General features: G+C 41.4%; 1 protein-coding gene across 9 annotated transcripts in view; it reads left to right on the top strand.

Moving 5' to 3' along the window:
* The window catches only part of TUBD1 (tubulin delta 1), a 31,462-nt gene that overhangs the window by 6,581 nt on the left and 8,139 nt on the right, over positions 1-16,742 (top strand). For 7 of the 9 annotated variants that reach the window (XM_025440659.3, XM_025440658.3, XM_025440661.3 and 4 more), the window contains 2 exons: positions 537-768; positions 7,977-8,141. In XM_025440659.3, coding sequence (XP_025296444.1) covers positions 537-768; positions 7,977-8,141 — 397 coding nt within the window. The remainder of the gene's footprint in view (positions 1-536; positions 769-7,976; positions 8,142-16,742) is intronic. The other 2 variants (XM_025440662.3, XM_025440663.3) reach the window with 1 other exon arrangement.

Genomic DNA, 16,742 nt, shown 5'->3' with positions numbered 1-16,742 from the left:
GACAATTGTGCATCTTCTCTCAGGAACCCATTCCTGGGTTAGTCCTGGTGACTATAGCATGTAAAAGACGGACCTTGACATCATGTTGGGGTTCATCATGCCACTGCCAACCTTCCAAGAATTTACCTTTCTTTCTATTTGGAAGAAATTTCTATATAGGACAATTTTCTGTTGATCAGCCTTGTAAGAAAAATAATAAAACAGAAGTGAGTTAAGTACTATAGGAAATCCTGTAGAAGAAAGTGTGATAGCAATAGTCACTATTTATTGAGACTTTACTATATATAGGACACTGTTCTAAGTGCTTTACTTGCATTCTATCATTAATCCTTACAACTCTAGGAACTAGTAGAATTTTATCCCCGCTGTACAAGTGAGAACATTGAAGCATGGAGAGATTACATGATTCATCCCAAATCATACAGCTAGAAAGTGACAGACCTGGGATTTGAACCCAGGGAGGATGCCTTTAGAATCTACCCTCCTAACTGCTCTTTTCTCTTGCCTTTCTTTTTTTCTGACCCCTTTCTCTCCAGGTTATTGTTCAGAACTACAACTCCGTTTTGACTCTTTCTCACTTATACCGATCTTCAGATGCCCTACTTGTTCATGAAAATGATGCCATTCATAAGATCTGCGCAAAACTGATGAACATCAAGCAGATCTCCTTTAGTGATATAAACCAAGTCCTTGCGCATCAGTTGGGAAGTGTGTTCCAGCCTACTTATTCTGTGGAAGGTTCATGTCACTACAGAAGAAATCCATTAGGTATTTGTCCTTTTGTACATAATTTGTAGGAAAGTCTTATGTTCTGAACGCCTCAACGTTATTCCCCACTGGGTCCTCCTCTCTGTCCAGAAGCAGGCAGAGGGAGAAACAGGCTCCATGCAGGGAGCCCGACGCGGGACTCGATCCCAAGTCTCTAGGATCACACCCTGGGCCAAAGGCAGCGCTAAACGGCTGAGCCACCCCAGGCCGCCCTTTTACAGCAACTTTTTTTTTTTTTACAGCAACTTTGACATATAATTCATATACCATACAATTCACTCATTTAAAGTATACAGTTCTATTTTTAGCATATTCACAGAGTTGTGCAACCATTTTTATCACCCCATAAAGAAACCCATCATTCTCTTTTTAGATTATTTGTCAAGTGGTGCCTTATCAATTTAAATCTTCTAGATGAGGGATGACTGGGTGGCTTAGCAGGTAAGCGCCTGCCTTTGGCCCAGGGCGTGATCTTGGAATCCCAGAATCGAGTCCCACATCAGGCTCCCTGCATGGAGCCTGCTTCTCTCTCTGCCTATGTCTCTGCCTCTCTCTCTCTGTCTCTCATGAATAAATAAATAAAAATTTAAAAATAAATAAAGTAAATCTTCTAGATGCAAATGACTCTATAATGTAGACTCTCCTCAATACTAATCTCCTTCCCAAATAATTGCCTATCTCAACTTTCTTAATTGCTTCCTGCTTCTTTAAATTTAGATTGTTCTAAATGGATCCATCTTTTTTCCCTGCCGTATCTCCCCAGCTCCCTCTTCCTCAATTTCTATCACCTGGATTTTTCTCCCTGTCTTCATATCTCATTAGTATGTCCAGACCTGTTGGTGCCATCCCTGCCATCTGCCTACCTTCTTCCCCTCCTTCCCAGTCTATCTGACATTGGCTCAGGTTGTCAGTATCTCTCAACAAATACTGCATACTCTCCCTGAATACAAAGCAAACTAGCCTCTTTCTATTCTCTCTCTCTTTCATAAAACAGAGATAACATAAAATTGACATTGCTGTCTTAAAAGGTGGTCCTAACCCTGCATTCCTTCCTGTTGCCTGCCTCTTCCCCCTATATCCATCTTGCACACTGATTGCAAAAGAGCCTCCCCAATGCACAGATCTAATACTTGTACTTTCATGTTCATCCTGTGCCCAGATTTGTCAGAATTCCTTAGCCTGGCCTCCACCTAATGCCCTGAACCCTAACTTTCTGGCTTCATTACCTACTGCCACCTCTGCATGGATCCCCACCTACTTTTCATCCTATCTCCACTGTCTTTCTTCAGTCTGTCTTTCCAGCACTAAACCCTTTGCTTACTGTTCTTTCTCCTTAGTAATCGCTTCCTCCTTCCCTTCATCACCTCTTTTGAAACTTTACTTGTCCTTCAGTGTCCAATTCAAGTGATGATTTTTCTATAAAGCTTTCCTACCTAGGCCTTAACCTAACCCTCTTTTCTCTGAACTTTATGACATTCTCTATCTCTTTTGTGTCACTTAGTATTTTGTACCTTTATTTTTAAGTGTGTTTGCTTATCTTTAAAAGTAACACACGGGGATATCTAGGTGGGTCAGTCGGTTAAGTGTCTGGCTTTGGCTCAGGTCATGATCCTAGGGTCCTGGGATTGAGCCCCGCATCAGGTTCCCTGCTCAGCAGGGAGTCCGCTTCTCCCTCTCTGTCTGCCTCTCCCCCCTGCTTGTGCTCACACTCTCTCTTGCTCTCTCTCTCTCTCTCTCTCTCTCAAATTAAAAACAAATAAGTAACACACACACACACACACCTATTCAAGGAGTGCAAAAGAATATGCAATCAAAAATAAGTGTCCTCCTCACCCTTTCCCAGATGCTACCACTGTAAACTAACACCATGTGTTTCCTTAGAGGGGAATACTGTCATGTACATATTATGTAGTCCCACTCATTTTCAGCTTCCTTAGAGACCTGTGTCTTGTTAATTTCTGTCTATGTCATAGTACTTACCATATTGCACATCTGTTTACTCAACCAATATTTCTTGACTTCCTGCTATGTGCCAATCACTATGCTAAATGTTGGGGATCCAGTGGGAGCCAATGCAGGCATTGTGTTCACTGTGAAATGTGAAAGAGAAACATTAAGCAAATAAAGCACACCAAGAACATATAATTAAAAACTGAGTTAAGAAAAAAAAAAAAAAAGAAACTGAGTTAAGTGCTCCAAAGGATAAAAGTACAGTTTCAAGAGAATGTGTCACAAAGGAATCAAACTTAGGCTGAAGGGGACAGAAAAGGCTGCCCTGAGGACATAACACTTGAGCCGAGAGCTGGACAAGGACTCGGAGATGACTGGCCCAAGGGAGGGAGGAGCCAGTAGCACGTGCAGAGGTAATAGCATGTACAGAGGCCTTGCAGCAGAAGGAAGCCTGGCACGTCTAACAAAGAGAAGTCCAGTGGCACTGGAGCACAGAGAATGGTGTAAGGGGTGGGTGGCTGAAATCTGAGGCTAAAGTGGTAAGCAGGGACAGGCCTTGCAGGTCCTCGTGAGCTGTTGAGAGGCCTTTCCCAAAGAATGGGGGAAAGCTGCTGGAAGATTTTAAGCAGGTTGGTGACATAATCACTTTTACTTTTGAAAAATCCACTGGACTGCCTGTGCATAGCTGATTGGAGGCTGAGTCTGCAGGCTAATCTAGTCATTCCTCAATGGACCTTACGGAGAAAGTAAAGGTATTTAGCCACACAGGAGCTCTCTCTACAGCCTCACTATGTTTGCAAACCTTACTTTGCTGTCTGGGCTCACCTTTGCATTTCACCTGGTATCACAGTGGGAGAAGTGTCCTGTTCCTATCAAAAGCCAATCTTGCTTGGCTTCTGGGTCCCATTCCCTGTACTTTCTCAGGGACTTAATTTTTTTTTTTTTTTTTTTTAAGATTTTATTTGGGTAGCGCGGGTGCCTCAGCGGTTTAGTGCCGCCTTCAGCTCAGGCCTGATTCTGAAGCCCAGTGATCAAGTCCCACATCAGGCTCCTTATTTATTTATTCATGAGAGACAGAGAGAGAGGCAGAGACACAGGCAGAGGGAGAAGCAGGCTCCATGCAGGGAGGCCGATGTGGAACTCGATCCTCGGTCTTCAGGATCAGGCCCTGAGCTGAAGGCGGCACTAAACCGCTGAGCCACCCATGGATCCCCGACTTAATTCTTTACTCATCTTTTGTCCTTTCATGCATCTTTCCTGGATTGCTGCCATTACATCTACTCTCTGGCACCTCTCACACTCAAAATACTCTCTTTTGACCTCACCTCTAGTGATTGAACCCATTTCTCTGTTATTCTTTAGAACAATGCAAGGGGTGTCTGTCCTTGCTATCCTCCGATCTTCCTCATTTCTTTACTCTTCAACCCACTCTGCCCTAGTTTCTCCCCTACCACTCTTCTGAAATTGCTTTTTACAAGTCATAAGCATGTCCACATTGCCAGATTCAGTGACACTTTGCTGTCCTCATTTCTATCAGCCTATCAGTAGAAATTGGCATGGTTGACCTTTGTCTTCCAAATCTTCCCTTTGTTTTTTGTGACCTTCCTCTCCTGATTTCCCTTCTATCTCACTGACTACTTCTTTTATTCCTTTCTTTCCTCCTCTTCTGGCCTGTTCCCAAGCTCGAAATGCTAGTCTTGGACCCTCTCTCTAATAACTGGCTCAGTTCCATGATTCTAAACACCATTTGTATTCTCTAACCTACTGGTTTATCTCCAATTCCAACCAATTCCCTGAGCTCCAGGTTTCTATATCCAGCAGCCTTTCTGCATGATATCTGTCTGTATACATTTCGTGGTCATCTTCTACATAATATGTCTAAAACAGCTTTCCCCCATAAGCTTGTTTCTTTTTCACTCCCTCAGTTGCTCAGTTTTAAAACCTTAGATCCAGGGCTCTAAGAAGCCTACTGGGGCGGGGCGGGGGGGAAGGATTCTAAAATCTTAGGTCCAGATTTCTTGCAGTAAAGTCTACCATTGCCTCAGTTGTATGTGGTTCATCTTCTGTCTTCCAGATTCCCTTCTCTCTTGTCATTCTCCCTCATTCACCAGCACAGCCTCAGGGGCCTCATTACTTGTCCTACAGCCCAGCTCATTCTCACCAGGGTGTCTGTTCTTGCAGTCCTCATGAACTTCCTGCTCCTTTGACCGGGAATGTTTTCAAAGCCACTTCCCTTCCATTTTTCCAGTCTCAGGTCGCTGTGAGTTCCTTAACATGGCTTTTCATGATGAGTGTCTATAATATCATCTCGTTTGTTTCCTTCCCAGCTTTTATTATTCTCTGACATCGTTCTGTTCATTTATTACCATTTTTATTCTTTGTTTCTAACTACTAGAATACAGGCTCTCTGAAGGCAAGGCCTTGTCAGCCTTGCTCATCACTATGTCCCTTGTCCTCAGAACAGTACCTCTCATATAATCAGTCCTTGCTAAGTGGGACTAAACAAATAGAACTAAAGAGGATGGATTTGGGAGAGTTTGGGGCTGGGGTAAAATGCAAAGATCTAGGTGATGGATTAGATCTGAAAAATAACAGAAAGGGTGGTACAGAGCACAATTCAAGGGGCCCTGGTTTACATAACAGTGTAGATTGTTCACTAGACCCTATTTACTAGAGTTGGGAACAGTGAAAAAGGATCTGGTTTGTGGAGCACAGTACAGGGTAGGGAAAGAGGTGGGTCTTAGACATCTTAAGTGTGAAGTGCCTTTGCCATATCTAAATGGAAATGTCATATGAGAAGTTAGCTGGAGGATAGCTTACCTGGTCTTCCCACTTCAACCTTTGCCATCCTGTGGGATGGCCTTTTCTTAAGTATAACGACCAGACTGAACTCTGGCTTTACTTGTCTAAAAGGTTAAATCCTATTAGATCCTGTTATTCTCCTACTCAAAACCTTTAAGAGGGGCAGCCCGGGTGGCTCAGTGGTTTAGCGCTGCTTTCAGCCCAGGGCGTGATCCTGGAGACCCAGGATCGAGTCCCACGTCAGGTTCCCTGCATGAAGCCTGCTTCTCCCTCTGCCTGTGTCTCTGCCTCTCTCTATAAGTCTCTCTCATGAATAAATAAATAAAATCTATTAAAAAAAAAAAAACAAAAAAACCTTTAAGAGGTTTCCCATCTTACCCAGAGTTAAAACCAGTGTTCTTAGAATCACATGTAAGACTGCTCTGCCTGGCTTCCCACTGCTTTCTTGATCTTATATCCTGTTACTCACTCTCTTCCCGCCACATTGGCCTCCATGGTGTTTCTCAGATATGTCTGTTGTGCTCCAGAGTCTCTGCCCCGAGTGACCCAAGATATCCACATGGCTCCACTCAGGTGTTTGAGGAGATGGCACCTTTACCACAAAGCATCAGCATTGGTGGGCATCGGTGTTTGACATCTAAATTCTGAGTGGTCCAATCTGTGATATGGGGTGACTTTCTACAGCTGTACTTTAACAGGCACAGAGAATGTGAGGAGTGGGGCTGATCCAAGATTGGATTTTCACTAGAAAGATTTGATGAAGAGACAAGGGCAGGTAACTGGGTAAGAAGAGAAGTAAAGCAAGGGGAATACTAATGGACTGAGAAGTCAGGAGGTCCATGGATTAGTTTGTCTTAGTCCATTTAAGCTGCTGTAACCAAAGTGTTATATACTAGGTGACTTATATAAACAACATAAATTTATTTCTCATGGTTCTGGAGGCTGGAAAGTCCAAGATCAAGGCACTGGTAGTAGTCTGGTAAGGGCCTGTTTCCTGGTTCTCAGATGACCATCTTCTCATTGCGTCCTCACATGGCAGGAAGAGCTAGAGAGCTCTGTCAGGCCCCTTTTATAAGGGCACTAATCCCATTTATGAGGGCTCCACCCTTACCATACCATCACCTCAGGGGTTAGGATTTGCATATATGAATTTGAGGGGGGAACAAACCTTTAGTCCATAACAGGATCTCAACAAGGTCCCAGAATGGTTAAAATGAGAGTAGGTGAACAAGAAGGCTAGAGATAAAAGCAGATTATGACAGTTAATAATTCATGTATTTTTACTCAGGCTATGTTTGTTGACTGTTATTTATTTGTGCTATGCAATAAATTCAACTCTAGGTATTTTACAAAAAAAACCTCTTATGTTTAGAGGAAACTCCATTAGCCATAAGATCAATTTGTGCAGCACTTTGTAGATGTTTGTGTCAAAATCTGCTTTTCCTTAGGATATAGGATATGAGTTTGTACTGTTATAAAATTTACATTTCATGTTGTTATAGTAATATATTTTTCTCTCTCTAGTTTTTTTCTATGAATATATAAAACAGCTCTGAGTGCAGAACAAATTAGCCTTTCTCCATAATCCTGTTTCATTACAAATATAAGTTTCTAAAGATAGGCATATTCTTGTCTTCAGGAATCACTAATCTTGTCTTTTTCCCTAGTAGAATTTGATTTAAAAGATTCTAATTATCATTTAACTAGATAAAATAAGAGAGCTAGGAAAATTTCTTAAAAAAAATATTTTATTTACTTATTTGAGAGAGATCAAGCACGAGCAAGGGAAGAGGCAGAGGGAGACTCCGCGGAGCAGGGAGCTCAATGTGGGGCTCAATCCTAGGACTCTGGGATTGTGACCTGAGCTGAAGGCAGCTGAGCCACCCATGCGCCCCTAGGAAAATTTCTAAAGGAATATTTAGTGACTATAGAATGATGATAAAAGCATATTAGCTCTCATGCTTACTTTATTTTCCTGAAGTGTAGCTAAATATTTTATTCATGTTTCCAGTTTTAGTTTCTAAATTCTTGTTTCCTTTTTGGCAAAGTGTCTTTTTTCACTCATGCTAAAATAGGGGCCAAAATATGTGATCTGACATAGACATTGTCTCCAAATTTTTATTTACATTTTTTATTTTAAGCAATTTGGCCTTGGAGGAGAAAATATGTTTGGCCCCCAAACCATCAAACCATAGTTGTATATGAGCCAATGGAAACATGGAATTTAAGTCTAGTTCAGGGTGGCTCAGTCGGTTAAGGGGTCTGTCTTTGGCTCAGGTCATGATCTCTGGGTCCTGGGATTGAGCCCTGCTTAGGACTCTCTGCTCAGCAGGGAGCCTGCTTCTCCCTCTGCCTCTCTTCCTGCTTGTGTGCTTTTTCTCTCTGTGTCAAATAAATAAAATCTTTTAAAAAATATGTATTTTTTAAAAGTTTAGTTCAGATTTTTTTCTTTACAGGAGACTTAATGGAGAATTTAGTTCCCCATCCTGAATTCAAGATGCTGGGTATTCGTAACATTCCTCAAATGTCTGAGAACTCACTGACATACAGCACGTTTACTTGGGCTGGCCTCCTCAAACATCTGAGACAGATGCTCATTTCTAATTCAAAAATGGAAGAAGGTAAGGGGTATTTTAAAAATATGCAAGCCACAACCTGGGAAAGGTGCCTATACTGGAATTCTCAGTATAAACTTGCTTGGGCCAGTCGAAATAATGGTGCCTTCTTCTGGTCAGAGAAGCTCCTACAAAAACCCACTAAGACATCCCAGGAGGGCTTCTTAATCACTTTACAGTTTCATTTCCCAAAGTGAAAAAAATTCAGAGGAGCATGACATTTTTTTTAAAGTTTGTTTGTTTGTTTGTTTGTTTTTAGTAATCTCTACACCCAACATGAGGCTCAAGCTCACTACCCCGAGATCAAGAGTTGCAAGCCAGCTGCCCCTATTTTATTTATTTTATTTTTTTCAAAGTAATACATGAACATACCTTTTAAAAAATCAAATAGTCAAAACTCATCAAGTGTATACTTATATCCATACGTTGCATTGAATATAAATTATATCTCATTTTTTTAAAAAAGCCAAGAAATTGTCCAATATGAATTTATAATGAGGAAAAGAGCAGTTCCCTGTCTTACACTTCCTCACTGCCCAGATGAAACTGCTTTCCATATTTCTAAGTATCTTGCTTATGCTGTTACTTATTTTCCGGTTTATTTATTTTTTATTTTTTAAAAACTATTTATTTATTTATTCATGAGAGACACAGAGAGGCAGAGACATGAGCAGAGGGAGATGCAGGCTCCCTCTGGGGAGCCTGATACAGGACTCGATCCCAGGACCCTGGGATCACGCTCTGAGCCAAAGGAAGATACCCAACTACTAAGCCACCCAGCCATCCTTTCAGGTTTAGATATTATCAGTTGCCTTCCTTTTTTTTTTTTTTTTTTTAAGATTCTATCTATTTATTCATGAGAGACACACAGAGAGAGAGGCAGAAACACAGGCAGAGAGAGAAGCAGGTTCCATGCAGGGAGCCTGATGTGGGACTTGATCCCGGGACTCCAGGATCACACCGCGGGCTAAAGGCAGATGCTCAACCACTGAGCCACCCAAGTATCCCCATCAATTGCCTTCCTAATATGAAATTGAGAATTGAATTTTATACTTCCTCTGTTCTCTCTCTCTCTCTCTCTCTCTCTCTCTCTCTCCCCCTCCCTCCCTACTTCCTACCATATGGTTATAACATACTTTTGAATTAGATTAATCTTCAGTGCTTATATTACTTTTGATAGGTAAATATTATTTACAACTGAGCCAGATTCATTACCTGTTTGGAAATATCCCTTTAGGAGACCTCATCTTCTTTTTCTTTTCTTTTTTTTTTTTTAAAAGATTTTATTTATTTATTCATGAGAGACCCAGAGGAGAGGCAGAGACACAGGCAGAGGGAGAAGCAGGCTCCATGCAGGGAGCCCGATATGGGACTCGATCCCGAGACCCCAGGATCATGCCCTGGGCCGAAGGTAGAGGCTCAATCGCTGAGCCACCCAGGCGTCCCTTCTTTTTCTTTTTAAAGATTTTATTTGGGCAGACCCGGTGGTGCAGCGGTTTAGCACCGCCTGCAACCCAGGGTATGATCCTGGAGACCCAGGATTGAGTCCCATGTCAGGCTCCCTGCATGGAGCCTGCTTCTCCCTCTGCCTGTGTCTCTGCCCCTCTCTCTCTGAATAAATAAATTAAAAATCTTTAAAAAAAAATATTTTATTTATTTGAGAGATTGAAAGGGGGGGGGGATGAGCAGGCAGGGGGGCAGGATGTGAGGCACAGAGAGGATAATGGGGAGCCTGACTCCGGGGCTCCATCCAGGGACTCCAGGGCCAAGACCTGAGCCAAAGGCAAATGTTTAATCCACTAAGACACCAGGCGCCCCAGCCATCATCGTCTTATCCCAGACTGTCCTGGTTGCTCTCCAGGACTCGATCCCAGGACCCTGGGATCACGCTCTGAGCCGAAGGAAGATACCCAACTACTAAGCCACCCAGCCATCCTTTCAGGTTTAGATAAGCAAACACTGAAATCGCCACCTCATTTTCTATTCTGATTTCCTAGATTTCGTGTCTACCTTTGTTGTTTTGTTTTTGTTGGTTTATTTCCTCGTGTTGATAGGCTATACTCTCCAGAAGCTTCCTAAGAAAAAGAGAAAGTACAGGGAAGGCATATATATATATTCCAGCCATTATTTGTCATTTTTGCTCAGAATTTTGAAAGCATTGTTCTGTTCTCTTCCAGCCTCCAATGTTGCTGTGAAGTCCCATGTCAGTCTGATTCCTAATCCTGTTTTGTTCTCTCTTAAATCTTTTAGGATTTCCTCTTTGTATCTAACATTCTGGAATTCCTCACTGTGGATCTTCCATTGATCTCAGTATAATGTAAGCTTTAGGAGGGCAGGGATTTCTGTCTATTTTGTTTACTGCTCTATCTTCAGAGCCTGGAAGGCAGGGCGCAGCACTTAGTTTGGTGGAGGCCAGAACCTCACTGGTTTAGCCTTCCCGAAGCGACAGCTTCTAGGATGGGGGGCGGGGGGGTGGAGGGGGCACGTCCTCTGCTGCCGGGAGTGAGGAAGCTAGGAAGCGTCTAAGGCTTTCACCACTTGGCATGTAGATCTTTAATCCTCTCATTTCCCCCTTTTTAAGAAGAACCTGGCCTGCTTTCAGGACCTTACTGTGGGCAGAAGTTTCAGCTTTCCCTGAAGTCACCACTAATTCATTTGCTTTCCAGCTTCCAAAATGTTGTTCCCATTATCTTGTCTTCCCTTCCTTGTTCTTTTGTTTATGCCTTTTAAAAATGTCCCTGTAAGGTGCGCTTGGGTAGCTCAGTCAGTTTTCTTCTGCCTTAGGCTCAGATCTTGATCTCAGGGTCCTGAGATCAAGCCCCACATTGGGCTCCCTGCTCAGCGAGCCATCTGCTTCTTCCTGTCCCTGCTGCTCCACTGGCTATGTGTCTGTGTGTGCGTTCTCTCTCTCTCTCTCATAAATAAATAAAATCTTAAAAAAAAAAAAGTCCCTGTTTGATTTGAGGAGAGAGTGATAGTAGACTGGTATGTTCAGTCTGTCATGTTTAACTGGATGGAAATCACTACTACCAGTGATTTTTTTTAGTAGCATATATTTTACCACAAATAACAATAACTTAGGTTTCAATACTATGAAAGTGGATGGATTTCTTCTGTTTTACATACTAGTCATATACTTTATCACTAGATTATAGTTGTTTGAGGTTTGGAGAGAAATAGAAAGGTTTCATCTTAAAGGAATGCTTACCAAATTTTTTGGCCTTGGTACCTGTTTTTCTAGTAATACCTGTTAACATCTCAAGGAGCACAGTGTTCCTCAGGTATAGTATAAGACAAGCTGCTCTGAGCTCTCTTAGGTCAATAAACCATAGTTCGCTTAGTCATTTTCCCATGCAGGACTTTGAATGTCAACATGTTTTCACAGTTATAGATATAGCTTTGAACATATAAATATTTTCATATATTTGAGTATATATGAATAAATATATTTATGTCACGAACCAGGTTGAGGCAAATAGCTTTAAAAATGCTCATATAGGGGATCCCTGGGTGGCTCAGCGGTTTAGCGCCTGCCTTTGGCCTGGGGCTCTATCCCGGAGTCCCGGGATCGAGTCCCACGTCGAGCTCCCTGCATGGAGCCTGCTTCTCCCTCCTCCTGTGTTTCTGCCTCTCTCTCTTTCTATGTCTATCATAAATCAATCAATCAATCTTTTTAAAAAAATGCTCATATATTAGGCTGCTCCTTATGAAGATTGACTCTATTAATATCACCATCAGCCAGGTATGTATCTGTTTCCACATGTCCTGGCAACGAAAGGAATGAATGTTCCCAGAGGGAACTAGGAGAATTTACCATGTCTTTTGTGACCTACCTTTGGAAGTCACACACCATTGTTTTTTTTTTTTTTTTTTAGTTTTAATTTTATTTAAGTAATCTTTACACCCAATGTGGGGTTCAAACTCAACGACCCTGAGATCAAGAGTCACATGCTGCACCAACTGAGCCAGCTAGGATCCCCACGTGCCATCATTTCTGCATCATCCTTTAGGTTATTAAGGTTGTTAAGCACTATGCCATGTGGGAAGAGACCACATAAGGGTTGTATACCAGGAGGGAAGGATCATTGGAGCTCATCTTGGAGGCTGGCTACCACTATCCACCTTCTGCCTCCTACTGAATCATGTCTTCCCATATGCAGAATGGGCTTAACCTCTCCCAAAGCCCTTTAGCACATCAGGTTAAATTCCAGAATCTTGTCATCTAAAACCAGGTCCAGGTACAGATTTACACTCCTCAGGTGAGACTTTTTTTTTTTTTTTTTTTGGTATAGTGCTTTGTTTTTTGGGGATTTTTTTTTTTTTTTTAAGATTTAATTTATTTATTCATGAGAGATACAGAGACAGAGAGAGGCAGAGACACAGGCAGAGGGAGAAGCAGGCTCCACGCAGGGAGTCCGATGTGGGACTCGATCCTGGGACTCCAGGATCACGCCCTGGGCTGAAGGCAGGCGCCAAACCACTGAGCCACCCAGGGATGCCCGATTTTTTTGTTTTTGTTTGAGTATAGTTCTTTGAGTACAGTTCCTCACACCCCCCTCCTGCCCCCGATCAATAGACTACGGTTAAATAGGCATAGCATAACTGGTAGATAGCCTCGTTAAAAAGGGGGAAATGGAAGGCACATAGGAGTCATTGGCCCTTAACAATTCAGCAGGGCACATCCTGGCAGTTTCTTGATTACAGTGTGAGGCCTGTGAATAATTTTTCATGACTTTAGGCTTGGCTCTCTGAACCAAGCTACATTATAATTTCCTTTCTTCCTTCCTTCCTTCCTTCCTTCCTTCCTTCCTTCCTTCCTTCCTTCCTTCCTTCCTTCCTTCCCTCCTTCCTTCCTTCCGTCCTTCCTTCCTTCCTTCCTTCTCTTTTTCTCTCTCTTTCTCTACCCACAATGTGGGGCTTGATATCACAACCCCAAGATCAAGAGTTGCCTACTTGGAACACCTTGATGGCTCAGTCAGTTAAGCATCTGACTCTTGATTTTGGCTCAGGTCATGATCACAGGGTTGTGAGACTGAGGCCCATGTTGAGCTCCATGCACAGCGGGGAGTCTGCTTGAGATTCTCTCTCTGCCTCTCCCACCCCCACTCATGCACGCTCTCTCTCTCTCTCAAAATAAATAAATACATCTTTTTAAAACAGAAAGAGGGGATCCCTGGGTGGCTCAGCGGTTGAGAGCCTGCCTTTGGCCTAAGGTGTGATCCTGGAATCCCGGGATCGAGTCCTGTATCCAGCTCCCTGCATGGAGCCTGCTTCTCCCTCTGCCTGTGTCTCTGCCTCTCTCTGTGTGTCTCTCATGAATAAATAAAATCTAAAAAAGGGGGGGGGGATCCCTGGGTGGCTCAGCGGTTTGGCACCTGCCTTTGGCCCAGGGCGCGATCCTGGAGTCCCAGGATCGAGTCCCGTGTTGGGCTCCCGGCGTGGAGCCTGCTTCTCCCTCCTCCTGTGTCTCTGCCTCGCTTTCTCTCTCTCTATGTCTATCATAAATAAATAAATCTTTAAAAAAAATCTTAAAAAAATAATAAAAATAAAAAATAGAAAGCAAGCAAGCAAGCTCTCCTAAAGCCATCTGCCCTACTTCAATCGAGACTTTTTGCCCTCTACAACCAAGGTACATTTGCCATCCTGGATATTCTCTTTGCCTGTCTCCTGGGTTGGGTATTCTGCTGTGAAGGTTTAGGCAAAGCCCAAGTGATCTGGTGAAAGAAGAGGGGTTTTTATGGGTTTTAGTAGATCTCTCTGGTTTCAGTATGTACCTTGTCCTTAACTCTGCCTTGGTTCTCCAGACCAGAGACCCTCAATCATATCCTCTCCAGAAAATAAATCTTTAGTTTTATACTAGAGTAGTGAAGAGGCAGTCATCCTAAACAGGCACATTCCTTAATCAGGAGTCAAACGTTGATGGTTCTCTACTTGATAGCAAAGCTAGTATAAGAGCCAACAACTTACTGTTTCCATGGATTCCCTTAAAGAATGCTACATCACTGGGATACCTGGCTCAGTGGTTGAGTGTCTGCCTTTGGCTCAGCGCGTGATCCAAGGGCCCAGGGATCGAGTACCACATCAGGGTCCCCACAAGGAGCCTGCTTCTCCCTCTGCCTATGTCTGTGCCTCTCATTCTGTGTCTCTTATGAATAAATAAATAAAATCTTTAAAAAAAAACCCCACTATGTCACCAATGCTCTGGAGACAGAGGATAATAATGTGTGAAAAAAAATTGGCATCATTAATGCCAAGTCAAAAAGTAATTAAGTCACTAAATGTGAAAACATTTTTGGAAAACCTTAACCAATTTATTTTGTTATATGTGTTTTTTATGGATGCTCAAAGAGTGATAGGATTTTTAAAAATCTAAACCTAATTTACTCTAAAAGAACTCTTTCAATAAGAATGAAATTGAATGATCTAAGTGAATCATTTAGTTGACATAATTTGACAACATTTTTTTCTTATAATCAGTGGTGTCTTGGAAGCAAATACAATGTTATGGATTTATACACCATTTTTGTTACATAGATTGCAAATATTTTTGTCCATCATTTTTGTCTTTTGTATGGTATTTTTCCATATGGAGGTTTTCCATTTTTATGTGAGCAAACCCATATATCTTCTTATTTTATAGATTCTGAGCCTTGCCTCAGATATAAAATATTCTTTAGTATTCCCCAGTATTTTTTACAGCTTTATGTTTAATACTTAAGTTTTAACCAATCTGGAATTTGTTTTTATTTTTATTTTTTAAAAGATTTTATTTATTTATTGGCAGAGAGAGAGCACAATCAGAGTGAGGAGCAGGCAGAGGGAGAGGGAGAAGCAGGCTCCCTGAGGAGCAGGGAGCCCAATGTGGAGCTTGATCCCAGGACTCTGGGATCATGACCTGAGCCAAAGGCAGATGCTTAACTGACTGAGCCACCCAGGTGTCCCAGGATTTGTTTTTATTTCTTATACTGTCTTTTTTGTTACTTCTCTTCTCATTTTAAATTTTACTTGTGGGACGCCTGCGTGGCTTAGTGATTGAGAGCCTGCCTATGGCCCAAGGTGTGATCCTGGAGTCTGGGGATCGAATCCCACGTCGGGCTCCCTGCATGGAGGGAATAAATAAATAAAATCTTTAAAAAAAAAAAAAAACCTTTTATTTATTTACTTTTTATTTATTTTTGAAACTTTTGGATAGAGTTGATTACCTTTTATTTCTAATATAGAGTGATGAATTATCTAACAACTATAGCTTTTACAGCATGTCACAAATATTGAAATATTTTTATTGCTGGGTGACTTATATACCATAGCCTTCACCTATGATAAGAGTACAATCAGTGATTTTTTAGTAAATTTTCAGAGTTATACAACTGTTATCATAAGCTAGTTGTAGAACATGTCCATCACTTCAAAAAGATCCTTGTGTTCATTTTAAGGCAATTCCCATTTTTTATTCCTAGTGTCAACCACTTGTATGTTTTCTTTTTCTATAGATTTTCCTATTTTGGACATATGTAAATTGAATGATACAACATACACTCTTTTGTGTCTGACCTTTTTTCACTTAATGTCTTTGAAATTCATCCATGACATAGGATGTATCAGTAGTTCATTCTTTTGTATTGCTGAGTAGTAGTATTTCATTATGTGGCTCTACCACATTTTGTTCAGATGTCCAACAGCTGGTGGACATTTAGCTTGTTTTCACTTTGTGTCTATTATGAATACTGCTGCTGTGTACATTGTATTCAGTCTTTGTGTGGACATATGTTTTCAGTCTATTGATTATACACCTATAAGTGGTAATGGTGGGTCAAAGGATGAGTCTGTGTTTAACATTTTGTAGAACTGCTATACTCCTTCCAAAGTGGCTGCAATATTTTATATTCTCATAGTTTAAGAGGGTTTCAGCTTCACCACATCTTTGCTAACACCTGACATTGTTAGTCTTCTTGATTATAGCCTTTCTGATGGGTGTGAAGTAGTGTCTCCTTGTGGTTTCAGTTTGCATTTTCCTAATGCAAAAGATGTTGAGCATCTTTTCATGTGCTTGTTGGATTTGTTTATCTTTTTTCGGTAAAATTTCCATTCAAACATCTTTTTGATTTTTAAATTGGCTTGTCTTATTATTGAATTCAGCATGCAAACATTTTTGGTTTCTTGTGTTTCTATTTTTGCTGAAAATCAGTCTGTTACTCTGTGCTGAATTTTATCCCTATCTGACATATACTTTAAGAGGATTTTCTTCATATTTCCATATGACTGGTCAGTTTTCAAACTTTTTGCTTTGTGTTTGTACATCCCTAACATTTTTGTATGTGTCCTGTTTGTTTGCACAGGCATATAGAGTAAGGTTCACCCTTTCTGGTGTATGGTTCTATGAATTTTAACAAACTTCTATAATGTGTAACCTCCATTACAATTGAGATAGAGGATTTCCATCATCCCAAAATGATGGAGGATCATTATTCATACTCATCTGTAGGCACTCTTTTCCCCTCAACTCCAGCCCCCAGGAACTACTGATCTGAATTTTTTTCCTATGGTTTTGCCTTTTCTAGAATGTCCTATAAATGGAATCATATGGTACATAATTTTTTGAGTCAAGCT

Source organism: Canis lupus, chromosome 9, assembly GCF_003254725.2.
Source record: "Canis lupus dingo isolate Sandy chromosome 9, ASM325472v2, whole genome shotgun sequence".
Classification (NCBI taxonomy): Eukaryota; Metazoa; Chordata; class Mammalia; order Carnivora; family Canidae; genus Canis; species Canis lupus.
The sequence above is the reverse complement of the archived record's forward strand: the minus strand, read 5'-3'. Positions and strand labels throughout refer to the sequence as shown.